Source organism: Pollachius pollachius (genome assembly GCF_949987615.1).
Source record: "Pollachius pollachius genome assembly, chromosome: 15".
NCBI lineage: Eukaryota > Metazoa > Chordata > Actinopteri > Gadiformes > Gadidae > Pollachius > Pollachius pollachius.
In genome coordinates this window covers 19,317,775-19,335,468 of record NC_136948.1, presented here as the reverse complement: position 1 = coordinate 19,335,468, position 17,694 = coordinate 19,317,775, and the positions used below count along the sequence as shown (strand labels likewise).

General features: G+C 44.7%; 2 protein-coding genes across 2 annotated transcripts; both read right to left on the bottom strand.

Annotated features, from left to right (window-relative positions):
- Positions 1–297: 297 nt before the first annotated feature.
- Positions 298–2,766, bottom strand: gja10a (gap junction protein alpha 10 a; the record flags this gene model as incomplete). Its single annotated transcript, XM_079753037.1, has 2 exons — positions 298–336; positions 1,282–2,766. The coding sequence occupies 2 exons, from the start codon at positions 2,764–2,766 to the stop codon at positions 298–300; spliced, it is 1,524 nt and encodes a 507-aa protein (XP_079609163.1).
- Positions 2,767–7,191: 4,425 nt separating this feature from the next.
- LOC307086957 (ankyrin repeat domain-containing protein 6-like) lies at positions 7,192–15,533 on the bottom strand (the record flags this gene model as incomplete). The annotated part of the gene is made up of 14 exons (XM_079752303.1): positions 7,192–7,371; positions 7,822–8,180; positions 8,268–8,547; positions 8,793–8,906; positions 9,433–9,585; positions 9,902–10,060; positions 11,492–11,674; positions 12,043–12,147; positions 12,752–12,829; positions 13,040–13,138; positions 13,602–13,850; positions 13,967–14,065; positions 14,673–14,771; positions 15,372–15,533. The coding sequence occupies 14 exons, from the start codon at positions 15,531–15,533 to the stop codon at positions 7,192–7,194; spliced, it is 2,319 nt and encodes a 772-aa protein (XP_079608429.1).
- Between the last annotated feature and the right edge of the window lie 2,161 nt (positions 15,534–17,694).

Sequence of the window (17,694 nt, the reverse complement as noted above, 5' to 3'; positions counted from 1 at the left end):
CACAATCAATTTGAACCATACCAATGATCCTCAAATCTTGATTTAAAAAAGTGTATTTTAAGGTGCTTGGAATGGAAGTCATATTTGAGGTTGGTACTGTGACTACCTAGGATTTGTGCTGTGCGCTTGGCAGCATTTATTGGCCCAGGGTTAACAGGACTGTGTACTAATGTTTGTGGATGAATCTTTGATATATCCTTTTTGCTTTCTTATACCGTACACAACTACATACACCATCCCATAACACCATGTAGTCGTTATGGTGACTTGTGTTGGAGCTACGTTGTCTTCTTCTCTTCACTTTTTCATGATTGAGGAGATATCCAGGAACACACTCTGTTGAAAGACAGGGAATTTAACATTATTGGTGGACGATAGAAAATATGGAACATTTAAGACAAAAAAAGTTCTAAAAGTAGAGTAGGCAATTGGGAGAAACCAACCAGAGTAAGCTATTCCCTCAAAAACAGCCTAGCTTGCAAGCTTTAGCAATAGGTCTGCCTACGCTTGCTGAAGACTCCAGGTATGTGCAGCACAGGCAGCTCGGTGGGTAGGTAGGTAGGTACACAGACAGGGATGCAATCCAAGCACTCTCTTCAGGCTGACTTACGTGAATGACAACCACAAATACCCTTCCTTTGTTTTTCTTTTTTCGATGAGAGCTATTGATTGATGATTCCAGTCAGGAAGGCAGGAGGCATTTTCTTTTGTTGGTCACATTCTAAGAAGTAGGGATATATATATATATATATATATATATATATATATATATATATATATATATATATATATATATATATATATATAAACCCTTTCATTGTTTTCATTATTTTTGTCAACATTCTCCTTTCTCAAATATGGTTCCTGTTCCTTGTGCTCAATATCTAGCTTTTGTATGTACAATTTCTCAGGTCAGCTTTCAAGCCATGTCCATGCCTTCTGCCTCGCTATCTCTGCTATTGAGTGATAACTGTTGCTTTCCGCTGCACTGTGGCATTTGGATCCCATTTATACCTGTGATTACTGGATTGGATAACTTACCCTCTATGTCTGAGTTTCTAAATCACGTGATATCATAAAAGGCATAATTGATGCTCGAAGCAAAAAGCAATATTTGAAATTAAAGACTAATCCTAAAAATGTGCATCAAGAAAGATTAACAACAGAAAATATTGTGCACCATAAAAACAACCCGTCGAACATTGCCCTCCTACTTCATATTGGGTTTTCATTCATGTTAATATTATACATGAAGCCGACGTATGGTGGCTCCTCACTCACCATGGACATCCTGCGACCTCCAGCAGGTGGCATCATAGGCATGTCCCCCTGCAGAGAGCCCAGCTCGTCAGACTCCTCCGACGAATGAATCGAGGGGCTGCTGGACCCGCTGATGGTGGACATGCTCTCGGACGGAGGCTTTGCCATGAAGCTGGTCTTCCTGTGGTTCAGATGAAAGAGGTCACTGCCTATTGAGTACTTTCTCTCCACATCCTCCTCCATGTCCCTGGCTGCGAGGCTGGGCCTGTGGGCCATGTTGTACCCCTGAGTCTGGAGCACTCGAGGAGGCTCCATGGGTCGAAGGAGCTCCTCAGGGTATTGAGTCTGGTCCTTTGGCCAGCCTTCTACATTACAAGGAACCGCAGGCCAGACCAGAGGGTGTTGGTCCATCAAGGCCCTGGAGTTTGTCTCTGGGCCTTCATGGGTTTGGAGGCCTTGAGTGGCCCCCTCCTGCCCGGTCTGGTATTGGTTCTGTGGTACCATTGATCCAGGTGCGATGCAGTTTGTCTGATAGTGTCCAAGAGGAGCCAGGCTGTTATGTCTGGTTGTTGTTGTTGTTATCGTTGTCTGCTGGTTAGCTCTGAGCCCCATGTTCTGATGAACTGCGTTCGTCCCTCCCTCAGGAATCCCCTTAAATAAGGTTTGAGTTGACGGCCCGTTATGAGGTGACAAGTGGCGCATAAGACAAAGGTGCTGCAAGGTGCGCTTCTTCTTGGGCTTGTAAATCAAGCTGTCCTCTTCGGAGTACTTATCTCCGTATATCGTCTGCCTGATTTTCCTTACTCCCAGGTGGGATATTTCCAGAAGGTTGAGAAAAAGCGAGACGGCAGCGATGACGAACATGAAGGCCATGAAGATGGTCTTCTCTGTGGGCCGGGAGATGTAACAGTCCACGCTGTTGGGGCACGGCAGCCGTTCGCACTTGTAGAGGGGCTCCAGGCGCAGGCCGTAGAGGACATACTGGCCCAGGATGAAGCACACCTCCACCACGGAGCGTGTGAGGATATGGATGATGTAGGTCCTCAGCAAGGAGCCTCTGAGAGGCACCTTCTTCACCCTGCGCTGCTCCTCCAGCCGACGCAGCGCCCTCTCCAGGCGCCGGTGCTCTTCCAGGGCCACCTCCGGCTCGCCCAGCTCGTCGCGCAGCTGGGCACGTCTCCGGTGGCGCTCCTTGTCCAGGAAGCGGATGCGGTAGAGGGCATGGCCCATGTAGACCAGAGAGGGTGCCGACACAAAGATGACCTGCAGCACCCAGAAGCGAACGAGGGAGATGGGGAAGGCACGGTCGTAGCACACAGCCTTGCAGCCCGGCTGGTCGGTGTTACACACAAACTCCGTCTGCTCGTCCTCCCACACATCTTCGGCAGCCACCCCGAGTACCAACATGCGGAAGATGAAGAGGATGGTAAGCCAGATCTTGCCCACGATGGTGGAATGGACATGGACCTCCTCTAGGATGCTGCCCAGCAGGTTCCAGTCACCCATGGTCTCACTGCCACATGCCCTTGGGCTGGAGAGACAAATATGTGTCACACGTATTTATCACAATTCCTTTGTGCAATATGGTGTTCTTTTAACACCAATTAAAAATATCACTTGAAAAGGGATAGTTTATTCATTTAGAAATGTTCCCAGGGGTTACAACTATTCTTTTTAACAGTATTGGCTAATGAAGTAGTATATATCACTCATATTATGTAGAAAAGTTTCCAATATGATAAAATAAGTAATGCTTGATTTTTGTAAGAAGACTTAAGAGCATTCCCATACAAATGTTACGATATGAGTTATTCTTTTTTACATTATCAATGGTGGTGATGGTGGCCAAACTGGGAAAACTGTCATATATTGGAAGGCTGGGAATGTACATGACCAACATTAAACTCTAACATTGAAGTCAAAAAGCCAATACACCAGCACGCGGAGAAAAAAGACGTACAAAAAAAACCACTTACATTCTCAATGATATGGGTTGTCACTCCGTTTCTTGTTGTAGTTAGCCATGTTGACCTTTGCGAAGGTATTCCATCGGAGGAAATAGCCCAACCTGATTACCCCATGGAGAACTTCACAGGTTAAAGTCGCCTTGCACTCGTCCGAAAAACAAATCCCATTCCTTATTTTCTCTCTGGCTCTCCCCCTATCCTCTCATTCTCTGTTTTGTGTGCAGTATGGCCGTGCAGACTCTGCTAGTGTGCTCCCGTGTCATTGCATGTAGGGTTTACAGGATGTGACAATTGATTGCCTCTCGACGGGACAATGGCCCATGGCACATCTTGCCAGGCAATTGGTAAGCCCCAATCCCCCCCCCCCCCCCCCATTCCCCCACAACCCCCCTCCTCATATTCCTTCCGCACCAGCAATGCCAGAGCTGGCCTCTACCACCCACCCATCACCGTCGATATCACCCTTGTTGGCAGGGAGAGCGAAAATGTGCTTATTGTTTTGGCGCTCATAACGACTGCCTTTGTCACCTATTTATTTTGTAGATGTGACCTTTCTAATTGGAGGGTTGAATTCAGGATTTACATAGCTATTAGTCTATGCATGGTAGCATTACAAATGTTTAAAGAGCTACTGGATTGTTTGTTGGTGTTATGCCCAGGCTTGGGCATTCCGAGAATTTGGGGCAGATCTTAATTGCACTGTGGATGGCGGGACAGGGGTAAAACGTAGATACATGCATTTGTAATGTTGCTCTTCTGTTTTTTTCTGTTATTCTTTTATTCCAGGTTGGTGAGATTACTGCAACATACCTAAAGTTCTGCAGATTTTCTACACTATATGTTTCACATATTAAGGGCCTTCTCCTATCATCAATTAATGATACATCCGTCCATTATTTGGCTAATTACTACAAAGCAGCAAAACATTTAGAAAATGTTTGTTCTATGTTCATAACATGAATTCTATCCTACCAGAAATGTGTCCTGACCTGATCAGGTTGCTTGTATAATAGGAGGCCTGATACAAGCAACATATAGTGTAATATATAAGCCACAATATATAATATATGCTAAACTTTGGCTCAATAGACCCTTTTCCCAGAGGTGTTATTGTGGGGCGCACATTAGAATTTTTATGGGTCTCCTCGTTTAATGTACCATGTACCTGAAACATTTTTAAAACCATAATTTGTTGTTAAAAATACATTAAAAAAATCAAATCAAGTGCTTCACATTGTTAAAGTTATTCCCTCAGCTGTTTCTATTTTGTCATAATTTCGGGCAGTGATGTTGGATACTGTTATAACTTGACTTGGCTGACTAACATGCACTGTGTCTACAACGTGATATATTGATATTGTTTGATTGCCATGGGTGTTGATCTTTGTCTTGTGCGTCGACGTTGTTGTGCGTTGTGTGCGAGTATTGAATCTGTTTGTATTTTGGAATCGGTCTGTAGTAGCCTTCTGTGCCCTTTGATGCGCTGTTATTCAATAGTTTTCTAGCTGTAATCATCCACCCTGACCTCACACCGATCCCCCAATTACATTGCGTAAAACGCATCTAAAAAAAAGAGATAGATCCTATACCACTTTGGACACGAAGTGACCCCTGGCCTGCGTTCGTCCTGCGATGACACCTCGGGAACACGATCTATTGTCCTGCGGTGATGATACGCAGAACCATACTCAAATGTGTCACAGTATTACATTTACCGAGTAGGTGTTGCATATCAACACTATGATTCATAACACCACACAGGCCACACATTATTTGAACATGATTAACTCCTATTCAGGAGTTACCATAGGTAAAAACATCATATCACCCCCACTCCACAACCGTGTTTGTAGAGTTACTACATGTGTTTTGCTCAACTCTTCATTCCACCTCTCAGTGTAGATCAGAGAAAGCTGTGAAAAAGCTAATTAGATCCTTTGTGGTATGGTCGTTTCAGGCTAGGCATGACTCTGAGAGTGGTTAATGTTCAACACATGGTTTATTTCAACAGAGACACAAGGTCAACGAGCTTCACCTCTGGAGGTGGTTTATTAGGCATCTCTCGAACACAGGTAAGAATTCAGTTTATATTGGAAGTGGGCGGAATGGTTAATAAGCCACGCCTACAGGTTCTAATTTACCCAGGTAAACCTTTGTCTTGGCTTGGCTTGGGCGGAGGCTATGTTTGTAGTGTCTAACTCATCTGCAAACTCATAAAACCTTGTATGCTGTTGTCCACTGTGTGGAGAAGAAACCTTTCATAACTGGTGTTAGCTTGAAACATGTCATCAAAATGAAGCATAGACCAAGATAATTTATACCAAGCAGCACTGCAGCCGGTAGTCGTTAGTGTATGATGGTGTGTGGACTGGAGAGTCACTGAGGTTCAGCCTGTAGTCGTTGGTGTATGGGGGTGTGTGGACTGGAGAGTCACTGAGGTTCAGCCTGTAGTCGTTGGTGTATGGTGGTGTGTGGATTAGAGTCACTGAGGTTCAGCCTGTAGTCGTTGGTGTATGGTGGTGTGTGGATTAGAGTCACTGAGGTTCAGCCTGTAGTCGTTGGTGTATGGTGGTGTGTGGACTGGAGAGCCGCTGAAGTTCAGCCTGTAGTCGTTGGTGTATGGTGGTGTGTGGACTGGAGAGTCACTGAGGTTCAGCCTGTAGTCGTTGGTGTATGGTGGTGTGTGGACTGGAGAGTCACTGAGGTTCAGCCTGTAGTCGTTGGTGTATGGTGGTGTGTGGACTGGAGAGCCGCTGAGTTTCGCGCTCCGCTGCATTAAATGACCAGCCACGTGGCCTGCGGGCGCCTTAATTAGGTTTCCATTGCTCGCTGACAGAGTCGATGTTGCATTGATTCCGATTTTCCCTTCAGCAGCCGCCGCCGCTCGCTGCTGCGATAGAAGCCGACCGCTCCGATGTCACCCCGGGATCATCGGGGTTACGCAACGGCTGGTTCATCAAGTGCTCCGCGGCCCCGCCCCGGCTGACAGCCCGGGCCCGGACGGTCTGTTTGTTGACGGTAGGCCTTCCCGTCACGCACACAATACCCTAAGCACGCACGCCACATGATGATGCTATTTGTTGTCTTCGGTGAGGGGGGGGGGGTTGTCCTTCGCCCTGCTATAGTCTGAGGCCGGGTGGTAGAAGGGATTTTTGTTGGTCAGCAACATATCCTCATTTGTTATGAGCCATGCATGTCTCATCGTTTGCTTAGACACAAGACAACGTGTGTGTGTGTGTGTGTGTGTGTGTGTGTATGTGTGTTTGTGTGTGTAAGAAAAATAAGGTTGATAAAAGTTAAATTAAATTATTAATTAAATTTGACGTTGATAGTCCAGATCATTTTCTTTTTCTATTTTCATGAAAGAATTCAAGGACTTTCCGAATGGTAGATGGTGGTTGTACATTTACTTACTTAATATTTGAAGTCATTAAAAAACATCATAAAATTGCGACAACCTGCTTTTTTAAATAAACATAAACAACAAAACAAGCAGAATACATGGCACACTCTCACACACACAGACACACACACACACACACACACACACACACACACACACACACACACACACACACACACACACACACACACACACACACACACACACACACACTCCATAATGGGATGGTAGGCATGTGATGCGACTGACACTAAATCATTAGTGCATTATAGAACTTCATGGATCCATGGTCTACTCACGACTCGTTGCTCTGGTGACCTTTCATAACATGTCACATCATACAAAGTATAACAGAGGATCGGGAACAAGAGTCAGGAAACAAAGAAACACTGAGCATTGGTTATGGGCAGAGAGGAAGATCAAGAACAACATTCTCCCTCTGTGTTCCTGACTTTAACTCTCTCCTTTGTTTTTGTGGATGACAACATGCCAATCATTGATGTAGCAGTCACTGGGTTTTGGGGGAGGGAACCGGTGGAATGGGCGGGGCCCCTGAGCGCTCTAGGCCTTGTCATTGGCTGTTAGCCGCTGGATCTCCTCTTCCAGGTCGGTGATTCGCTGCAGGAGCCGCTTCATGTCCTGCTGTGCCCTCAGCTCCGCCTGTCGCTTGGCCTCTTGCACCTTGCTCTCGTACCAGCGCTCCAGCTGTGCCGACACCGCCTCGAAAAACCGCTGAGTCACCTGGCAAAGGGGGAAGAAGGTTGGGGTGTCCATTATTTGTATCCTACACTATAGATACAATGAGGGGGCAACTTTTTAAATTGCAAACATTTCCAACCACAGGAAATCAGCTCAGAGGATGGCGTCATTAATCACGGCCGATTTTCCTACTATAACTAGTTAGGCACTGAACTTTTGAATCTGTTTCATTGAGTAGGCAGTGACCTTTGAATCTACTTCCAGGGTATACATTCAGTCCAGTTGCACTCAAATGTCGCCTTTAGCAGACTGTCTATTAGTTAAAACTCTTTGTCCTAATTTTTTAAAGGTTAACCATCCAGCTTGGCCATTTTCTAATATCAGAGGGTACTGCTTCAAACCTGTTCAAACTTTATCAAAAATCCTAGAACACAACATCAAGTTGGTCTATCTTTCCCAGGATTCCCTCCCCCCCAACCCTCATAAACTCACTTCAACAGCTTGCCGATTGTTCCTTTCCTGGATTAACGTTTGCCGGTCGGTACAGACCCCCAGCACAGCGTCGTTGTCAGTGCTTGTGCCAGCGGTAGCCCGCCCACGGGCCAGCACGGGTTCACTGAGCTGTCTCTTGCAGGCCCAGCCGTAGCTCCTGTGTCCTAACCGCTGGCCCCGGGTCGCCAGTATCTCAGCCTTCCCAGGCTTGGCTGGGACAGCAAACAAGCTGCTCCTACTGCCACTGGTGGAACTGCCCCTGGCCCTCCCCAAGCCTACGACGGCCGGAGGAACCACGGAACCACGGAGCGTCACTGCCGGAAGCCGCCAGCAGAAGTCAGCAGAGCTCACCGGCAGGCCTGAAAATAGAGTCGTCATTATGTCAGGTCTATAGTTTTTGATTAAAACCCAACCTGGGACCACTCCACATTGATCTCAGTTCTTGCCCTCTGGTGTCTGGTGGTTGTGGTCGTCATTGGCCAGGATGGCGGAGGAGGGAAGACTGGGGAGACCGCTGACGTAGGTGGCCAGGGAGGAGCTGTTGCTGCTGTCGTCTCCAGGCACCACATCCAACAGCGGGAGGGTCGACTCCAGCAGGTCAGACTCTGCCGTAGAGACCTCCACAGAGGGTGAATGGAGGAGAGCGTAAGGCTCGGGGCTGGGCGGGAGATCCATGCCCCTCATCCGGGACAAGCACCACCGCTTGAGGTCCCGGCTCATCGCTGCCTGCTTGTGAGGGGGAAAACATCACCCACCACACAACGTTATAAGAAGCTGGTTTCACTTTTTTGGCTCTGTTTGGTATGTTTGCTTTCTAGATATTATACAGCTATATGAGATTAAGGCAGGCCAAACCAAGAGATAACTATGAGTGGTTGAATTTCTGCATTTTCTTTTCTTATATCGCTGCTTAAGATTGTATAGTTTGACCTTGTCAACTGGCAGCTAAGTGAAGTGTGCCACTCCCGTACCTGGCTCCTCGTGGCTTCTTCTCTGGCCTGTTCGGCATGCTGGTCTATCCTGTAGAGCATGGCTTCTCTCTCTGTGGCCGCTCTCTCCTGATTCACCATGTCCAACACTTTGATCTGAAAGAATACATCAATACATCAAGGTATAGCATGCTTATATCTCTGCTTCTCAGTTAAGCAATGATGGGCTGCATTTAAGGAACCTTAATCCTTTATTTTGGATGAGAAGTTAATCAAAGCTTTGACTTCCTGTGGTCACTAAGGATCCCATGGCAGTGGTCAAAGTGTAGGTAGGGGTGCTAGCCCCGGTGTTGGTTCAATTTCCAACCTGGCTCTAGCAACAACATGGCCGCCTAATCATCCCCTGGTCTCTGATTGGATAGTATCTTTTCTCACCTCTCCACTGGGATTGCTAGTGCGAAGTGAGCATTCTGGTGCATAATGGCTGCCCTGCATCTCCCAGCAGGGTGCTACACACTGGTAATAGATGAGCTTTAACCTTCCCAATGTTAAGCACTTTGAGTGCCCTGAAAAGGGCTACACAAACGCAATTCAATGTAGGTTGGAAGTAGATGATATGTGGTTGGAAATCTTGACTCTCTCCCCTGCTTTATGGAAACACTGCCTGATGAAGTCAGTTTACCTGATGTAGGTTGCTGCGGTGCAGCCTTCCCAGCTGGACATTGAACTGGTCCTGCAAGCTTACGATGTGCGACTTCATCTCCTCCTGGTTGGCTCGGATCTGGCCCCCCAGCTTCCTGAAGCGGGCCCTACAGTGGCTCCCTCTGGCAGGAGCCTGGCATATCCCACCACCAAACCACCCCACCATGCCAACCCAACCATAGATGGACAGTTGATGGCAAATAAGTTTATAACACATTCTTATTATGCTTTGTTTATCTTTCACATAGGTTTTAAAACATATTTTATCCTCCGCCGCCATATTTGTTGGTATATTTTCATCTATCGTCGTTCTAATGTTTTAATTAAGAAGCGTCAAGGCAATATGGAGCCGCGTTGAGATGCTGGTCAAAGTCTGTTACATAAACAATTCAAAGATTCCTGGGTTCCTCTTGTTAGCTTAGACGTGACACTGATCGCATCACATCGACCTGTCGTACCGTGCCGTGTCTGTCTCGGAAGGGTGTGTATAGCTGATAGGCCCTGGTCTTCAGAGGTTCCCTGCAGTTGCCGGACGGGAGAAGTCCTTTCCTCCTTTGGGTCTCTGAAGGGACTCCCTCTCCACTCCCTGCATGATCTTTATTCAAGGCCTGGGAATGACACATGCGGCTACTTTCACTTTGTTTTCTTTTACCCCATCTTGGGACCACTGTTATTCAACCTTTACATGCTCCCACTTGGTCAAGTCATAAAAAATAACTCAATCTCCTACTATAGCTATGCTGATGACACCCAAATGTACCTAGCTCTGTCACCAAATGACTACAGCCCCCTTGACTCCCTTTGCCACTGTATAGAACAAATGAATAACTGGATGTCCCAGAATTTCCTTCAGCTGAACCAAGATAAACTGAAGTGATCGTATTTGGTCAAAAGGAAGAAAAACACAAAGTCACTGCAGTGTTTCCCCCAGAAAATGTCTTACTCAAGGAGGTCAATCGGTGATACTGTTTTGAACCGTATAACCAATGCATTATTTATCCTTAGTTTTTGTACCTGATGGAAGTATGTTTTCTTTCCCTACGGGAGTTTTGTACTTTTTTAATGCATAATAATTAAAAAAATATATATATAAAAAGAAAAATATATATATATATTTTTTTATACATTGGTAGTCAAGGCGGGGCCCTATTGTTGCTAAGGCAGCCGCCTTAACCATACAGTGCCGGGGGAAACACTGCACTGCTATTCTGGATTCTAAGGGACTCAAGGTAAAACAAGTAGTGAGTAAAACAAGATCACGGCTGTCTATATTGACAGTGATCTACATTTTAACTGCCACATAAAGTCAACCACTAAATCAGCATTTTGTCACCTTAGAAATATAGCTAAACTGAGGAATTTTATGGCAAAAGAAGATCTAGAAAATCAAATTCATGCATTTCGGCTCGTCGACTGCAATGGCCTATTCCCAGGCCTCCCCAAAAAGCCATTAAGAAGCTTAAACTCTTACAAAATGCATCAGCCAGAATTCTAACAAAAACAAGCAGAACGAATCATATCACCCCCATCCTAAAATCTCTACACTGGCCTCCTGTATGTCACAGAATTGACTTCAAGGCACTATTTCTGGTCTACACGTCACTAAATCGGATAGGACAGTTTTCTGCTAATTCCTGTTTCATGTTTTTATCGCTATGCCCTTTTATCTATTTACAAATATATATTTGTCTGCACATGTGGATATTCACTTATTTTTATACTTTTATATCTAATGCTTATATAGCTACAGTTTTGCACTCCCTTTTATGCTTTTATATGTACATTTTATTTTGTTTTTATCTTTTGTTAAGCACATTGAGTTGCCTTTTTGTCTATGAAATGCACTATACAAAATAAACTTGACCTGACTTGAATTACTGATGTATGACATTACATTGCTGGTCATTTTCAGGTGTGGTCCCGATGAAGGTTGGGGCTATTTTTAGGTTATTTTAGGCTATTTAAGCACATTACCGGGAACGGCATCAATGGATGAACGTATCCGTGAAGATCTGATATTGATCTCCGTGCAACTTTACCCCACTCCCTCGGCCGTGCGGTCCTCTGGCGGTGAGGGCGGCCATCTTGCGGTGACGGTGGGGATGACAATGATAGCCAGTCGTGAAGACGGTCGGTCGGGTGGCCCTCGGTCTGGTGGCCCTCAGTCCGGTGGGCCTCAGCACAGAGTCTAGCTCGCTGTCTTCGGCGGAAGAGGCGCTCTCCTGTTCAGAAGAGATGTAACAAGACACAGTGGTGCGGTCTACTTTTGTCTTTTAAATCTAACCTGTGAAGTAGTCCCTCTTTTTTCTGGCTCCTCTTCCCTACCCTGTCATAATACTTTTAATCTTTCTAGCTCATAACATTATCTCTGAATGAGAATGTTTTTATAGATGTATGGAAGAATGTATGCATTTTCTAAGTTATAAGGCAAAACAAGCCAACAGCTCAATTTTTATGATAATGCATCAATGGATTGGTGGAAACCCCATTTGAGTAAAATAATATGTCCAATAGGACAACATGCTAACTCGACAAGAAAAGCTCTGTGGTAGAGGCGGAGTATTTGACTCCTCCTTAACAAGGTACACACCCTTTTAGACAGTGTGTCGACACTAGTGACGGACTGGGTCCTGTGCTCGACCCTCAATCTCTCTCTCTGCTTCCTTATCGTTCTTCCTCGCATGAAGTGATGCACCTGGACAGCAAAAGATAATTAAAGACTGGTTATCCATTTTTTTTATTTTTTTTCATTTGAATGTTAAACACATGTGTTTTGGTCCATGTTATTTACAAATACTGATCAAGTTCAAATTCAAGTTATTTTATTCGTCAAATGCACAACGTAACAACGTAATTCTCAATGAGATTTTGGTAGCCCAAGCTCTCCTTAACAATGCAAATAATAACAATTAAAATGGCATAAGAAGATAAAAAGAGTAGGTACAGTGCACTTAAGAACAACATAAGAAAAAAATATTTAAATAAAACTAGAATATATGTACAGTATATATATAAACATATATGTATGTTCAGTCAGCTCGGATGACTGCAACCGTGTGTGGCGCCATCTTGGAATAAAGTTAATTTACCAATGTGAACTAGAAAATGTCATCATTGTTTAGTTGGCTCAACTCGCTCAACTCATTGACTTGTTTGTTTGTGGAACCAACAGTGCACTGTTCATTGTGCCATTGGTTGCCTTGAAGCGGCGGTTATATGATATGAGAGTTGTACAGCGGGTAAGCAGAAGAGCGTATGATTCTGAAACAACCACCCGCTCAGCGTAGAGATGGACCCACCTGTGGAGCCCGGGTGAGGACCAATGCTGCCTCTGTGCTGTTGTTGTCCCTCGCTCTGTCCAGGGCCGTCCTGCCTGCCTGGAGAGAGAGTGGGGAGGGATGGGGGGAGCCCATCAAACTAAACGCTTCAGTATTCAGGCAAACAACTTGCTCTTTAAACCTGCTACATGCAAATTGGACAAAAAACAGACAAGACAGATAATAACAGTTGACTTAGACGAGACAAGAGGGTGAGAAACGAGTGAGTTTGAATTTGAATGCGTGCAGTGGATGAGGTGAGAGACCCACGTTGTTCCGGACGTTCCCGTCTCCTCCGGCCTCCAGCAGCAGCTGGACGCTCCTCTTGTGGTTGAGCGCTGCGGCCGTGTGCAGAGCCGTGTCCCCCTCCTGGGGGGTCACAACCAGGGTCAGCTGAATGAGGGCCTTTGGTTTAGGACTGCTGAGGAAGTGCATGTAAGTACCTGGTACTTAAAGAGTGCTCCCTGAATCTAATAAATAGTCTGGACTTATTTTGACTCATAATACTGACCTCATTGAGATCGGTGAGTGCACATCATGTATTCTCTGCCCTGTGTGTGTGTGTGTGTGTGTGTGTGTGTGTGTGTGTGTGTGTGTGTGTGTGTGTGTGTGTGTGTGTGTGTGTGTGCGTGCGTTTACAAGAACACTTAGGATGCCGACTGAATTAATAAATTCAAGTGCATGCCAAGACATAAGCCTGGACAGACCAAAGTAAACACTGATGGAAACAAACCCCTCGTCAAATTGATTAATATCGACGTAGCATCAAGTAGCATTGACATCACACAATGTTAGTTGTGCGTTGTCATTCTAGGAGGAATATACACAGTACCTGGTTCTTCTCTGTCACAGAGCACAGTGTACTCAGCAGAAGCTTCATCACCTTGACGTTGTTGTAACGAGAGGATACATGCAGGCAGGTGTCCCCCATCTGAAAACCACCACACAGAGTCATCTTTATCTCATTGTAGGTTAAAGGCACCGCTTCTCCTGTGAAACAACAGACTGATACCATGTTACACACAGGGAGAACAAGAGGTAGGTATAAAACACTGATGGATCCTTGAGGAAATGAGCCAGGCTTCACTTAAACATCTGTTGTCAATATCATTTGGCAAAATTACTTCCTTCTGCCTAAGTGTGTGTGTGTGTGTGTGTGTGTGTGTGTGTGTTTGTGTGAGTGAGTTGGTAACTTGCCTTGTTCTTGGTGTCAGCCGCTGAACCTCCGAGCAGTAAGACGCGTGCGCTCTGAGCGTGTGCGTTCTGACACGCAAGATGTAGAGGCGTGTTGCCGGCCTGCAAGGTGGGAAGGAACATCATTCACCTTCAGTCAAACGTCAACACTCATCCCAATACGACATCCTCCGATATTAAATACATGTTGAAAAACTGTTTCAATCATAACACAGTGTGGGTCCTTCATCCTAATCACTGAAGCACCTCATTGATGATTGTCTCGTCTCATATAAAACGTAAAATGTGAACGTTCAAGGCGAAATACATTCACGATTTTAGACCACCATAATTACGACTTTGTGTTACGTATTGTTACTTGGAAATTCAAATGTTTACGCATGATTTCTATGCATCTCAAGCAGACAAATCAAATTTATTGGATGAATAAGTTTTGCTTCATGTGTGGCCAATTTCGTTTTAGTACACATAAAAGAATGGTAACGGCAAGCCCAGGAGCATTCCAATACAAAATCGAGGAGACTGCCTATTTGTCAACGTTGGGGGAATGTAATGTGTGGTTCTCAATAAGGTCATCTTGCTGGATGATCCCGTTGGATCACTTAAAAGGTTTAGCTACTGCATTACATTAAGTGTTCCATCCACCATCCTCTATGCTTTCATCACTCAGGTTTTCTCCAGACTACATTACATCTCGGCTGTCTCTAACCTTGTTTTTGACGTGAACATCCGCTCCTGCCTTGACCAGTAGTTTGACACACTGGTAGAAGCCGTGCCAGGACACCTCATGGAGGGCTGTGTTGCCATCCTATAATACAAACACAAAGTTTCCCCACTACATTAATGTAACTCAGCATTATACACACACACACACACACACACACACACACAAGCTTGAGTCTACTTCTAAATAGGCTGAATCATCTTACTGATATTTGTATACTAGTGTATTTGGCTGCACAATGTGTTATTCTGATGTAATGATGTGAGTTTCCCCTATAACCGCACTTCACATCCCCAGTCCCGTTACATGCTCGTATACTATCTCTCCCTTTAATTGTCATAGATGAAATTACATTTCATAAATTGTATCTGGAAATTTTTTGGCTTTTTCCCTGCCATGCTCCCTTCTTAGTGCAATAAACATGCATCCTTATTTTCTTAGCTCACAAGTGCTCATGCAAAAAAAATTAAAATCAAATACTAAGATTCACCACCGCAAAGATTGTTTATCTGAATACTGCACATTTCCAATACTCAACCCTCCAAACCTCTGGTGCATTCACTGCTAGGACTTAGATAAAAGATGCACGACAGCACTGATACCAAAGATAGGCTGATACTGATACCCAGATCCAGGTGTCGGCTCTCACTCACCACCACGATACAGGGCTCCGATAGAACTCACCCGTTCCTGTAAGTTCAGGGCGCATCCTCCCTGGACCAGGGCAGCCATGGCGTCGCTGTTGCCCGCGGCAGCTGCCCTGTGCAGCGCCGTCCGGTGGCCCTGGGCCGGGCAGGGGTGCCGGGTCTGATGCTGGGGGACGTGCTTTGATGCCGGCTCGCTCATCGCTACCATCATCATCAGGCACAAAGAAACGGCAAGCAGTGGTGTGTGTGTGCAGGGTATGCATCCAGATGTTGTGCCCTCACACGCATAGAGGTTCATGCACCATGTATCAGAAGGGGAATTAATATTGGAGCATAAAACAGACAATTATATTATCCTTACTGCTGTATCCATGTTTGGACCAAAACTTGGAATTCTATTAAATTTAGGCAGATTTTCATTTCCGTGTCAGCACATGTTAAGGGTTTGCTCAGATGTTTGCGGTTTTCTCAGACCCCAAGTCAATTGCTGTCATTATCTGTGTCATGATTTTTGTTGAACTCACCCCCTCTAGCGTTGTAGGCAAGTTGAAATAGAAATTGGGCATTTGGCGAGCCATTGACATCCATTATCTATAGCTAGTGGATAGTAGCTTCCAAAGCTGTGTCTTGCCTTTGTTCAACACAGGTAAGCAAACACAAACTACTCTGGCTAGGTAGTTACCTCTTTTTGTTCACCCAAACAAACAAATCCACAAGTTTAGATTACGTGTAAACAAACCACTATGCATGCTAACAGACTTGCAAACTGAGATGCGCAGTTACAATTCTGAGCAAAGATAGTCACTGTGTCTCATTCAGTGTGAAAACTCTGAATTCTGGGTGCAGAGCATCATTTCAATAAGTCGATAGGGTAAGAGTAGGAGGGGGTGTTTTAGAACTAATTGCAGGTTCGATCTTAGTTGTGTCCATGTGTCCATTTCTGTTGAGAAGGTCAACTGAACACAAATTTCCCTTTTTGCACCCTTCTCTGTGAAGGTTTGCATCAAGTTCATCGCTGATTGGTCGAGCTTTGAATAGAAACAGGGTTTTGCATGTTTTAGACAGCCAGACACAAGAGATAAAAGGAGACAACCAGCAGAGAACAAGACACTATCTTCAGTTGATTGCGATGCACCCACCACTTTACACAATTTGAATGTTTTGCAACATCTTTTTCATGTGGATGTATTTTTTTTAATATTTTTTTTCTACATATTTTCATTTTCAATGGAGTAGACTCAATCTTGTGATTCTACTTCTTGATTTGCTCATTGATTCATGACGATTTTGGTTGAGACACACTATAGCCTACTGGGTAGACGTTACCATTACTTGTATGTATAAACCCAGGTTGCTCTGCATTGTGAATGAGGATATGTGGATGTTCTCTTATACATGCTCTATGCAGAACTGTAAATCCAGCTTTATACATTGATATAATTCATCACATGCCCATTAATCAGATTTGTCCTACCTTCATGGAAGGGATGCCCTCTGCTCCCGAATGCTCAGAAGTGGAGACTTTGGTGGACACTCCAGTAGAGTTGCTGTCTGAAATTATTTTCAATAAGGTAAAAAAAAAATAGCAGTAATAGACACAGATGATTGCAAGCTAACCTCTTACATCCTCTTACATTTTTATCTGGTACTAGATGATTCTGAGTTGTTAATCTCTCTCTCTCTCTCTCTCTCTCTCTCTCTCTCTCTCTCTCTCTCTCTCTCTCTCTCTCTCTCTCTCTCTCTCTCTCTCTCTCTCTCTCTCTCTCTCTCTCTCTCTCTCTCTCTCTCTCTCTCTCTCTCTCTCTCTCTCTCTCTCTCATTGTGTAACTCTCACAGTCCATTAAGAACCAGGCAGTCTGCATCCAGGATTGGAGAAGAATGTTGGGAGCAACAGCTGCCCTATAGTATGCTCACCTTGGGATCACAGTTCAGGTATTGCATGTACTGGAATTTGCGGGTAGGAACCTGAGAAGAAGGTTAATAGAGCGATAGAAAGAGAGGATGTTTATGATTCATCTTAACACTATTTCAGAGGGATTTCCCCAAGCAACATATGGGAGGTTGCTTGGAGATATCTCTTTGAAATAGTGTTAAGTAAGTTATTTTTACTCTGGGTTCTATCACTGGAGCTAAGAGGATTTAAAACTTCTTGCTTCCATTAGGTAGACTGTTTTGTGCTATATTTTAATTTAGATACCTGCTGTCTGGAATGTTACTCAACAATTGAGCAATATTGTTTGTTTGGGAAAAATAGGCCTATTTCCCCAGATGCCAGTACATTTGAATCAAAATGTTGTTGAATGTCAACTTTGAGCTTCTAGTAATTGATTTTATGTCACAATTGCACAACATAAGCGCTG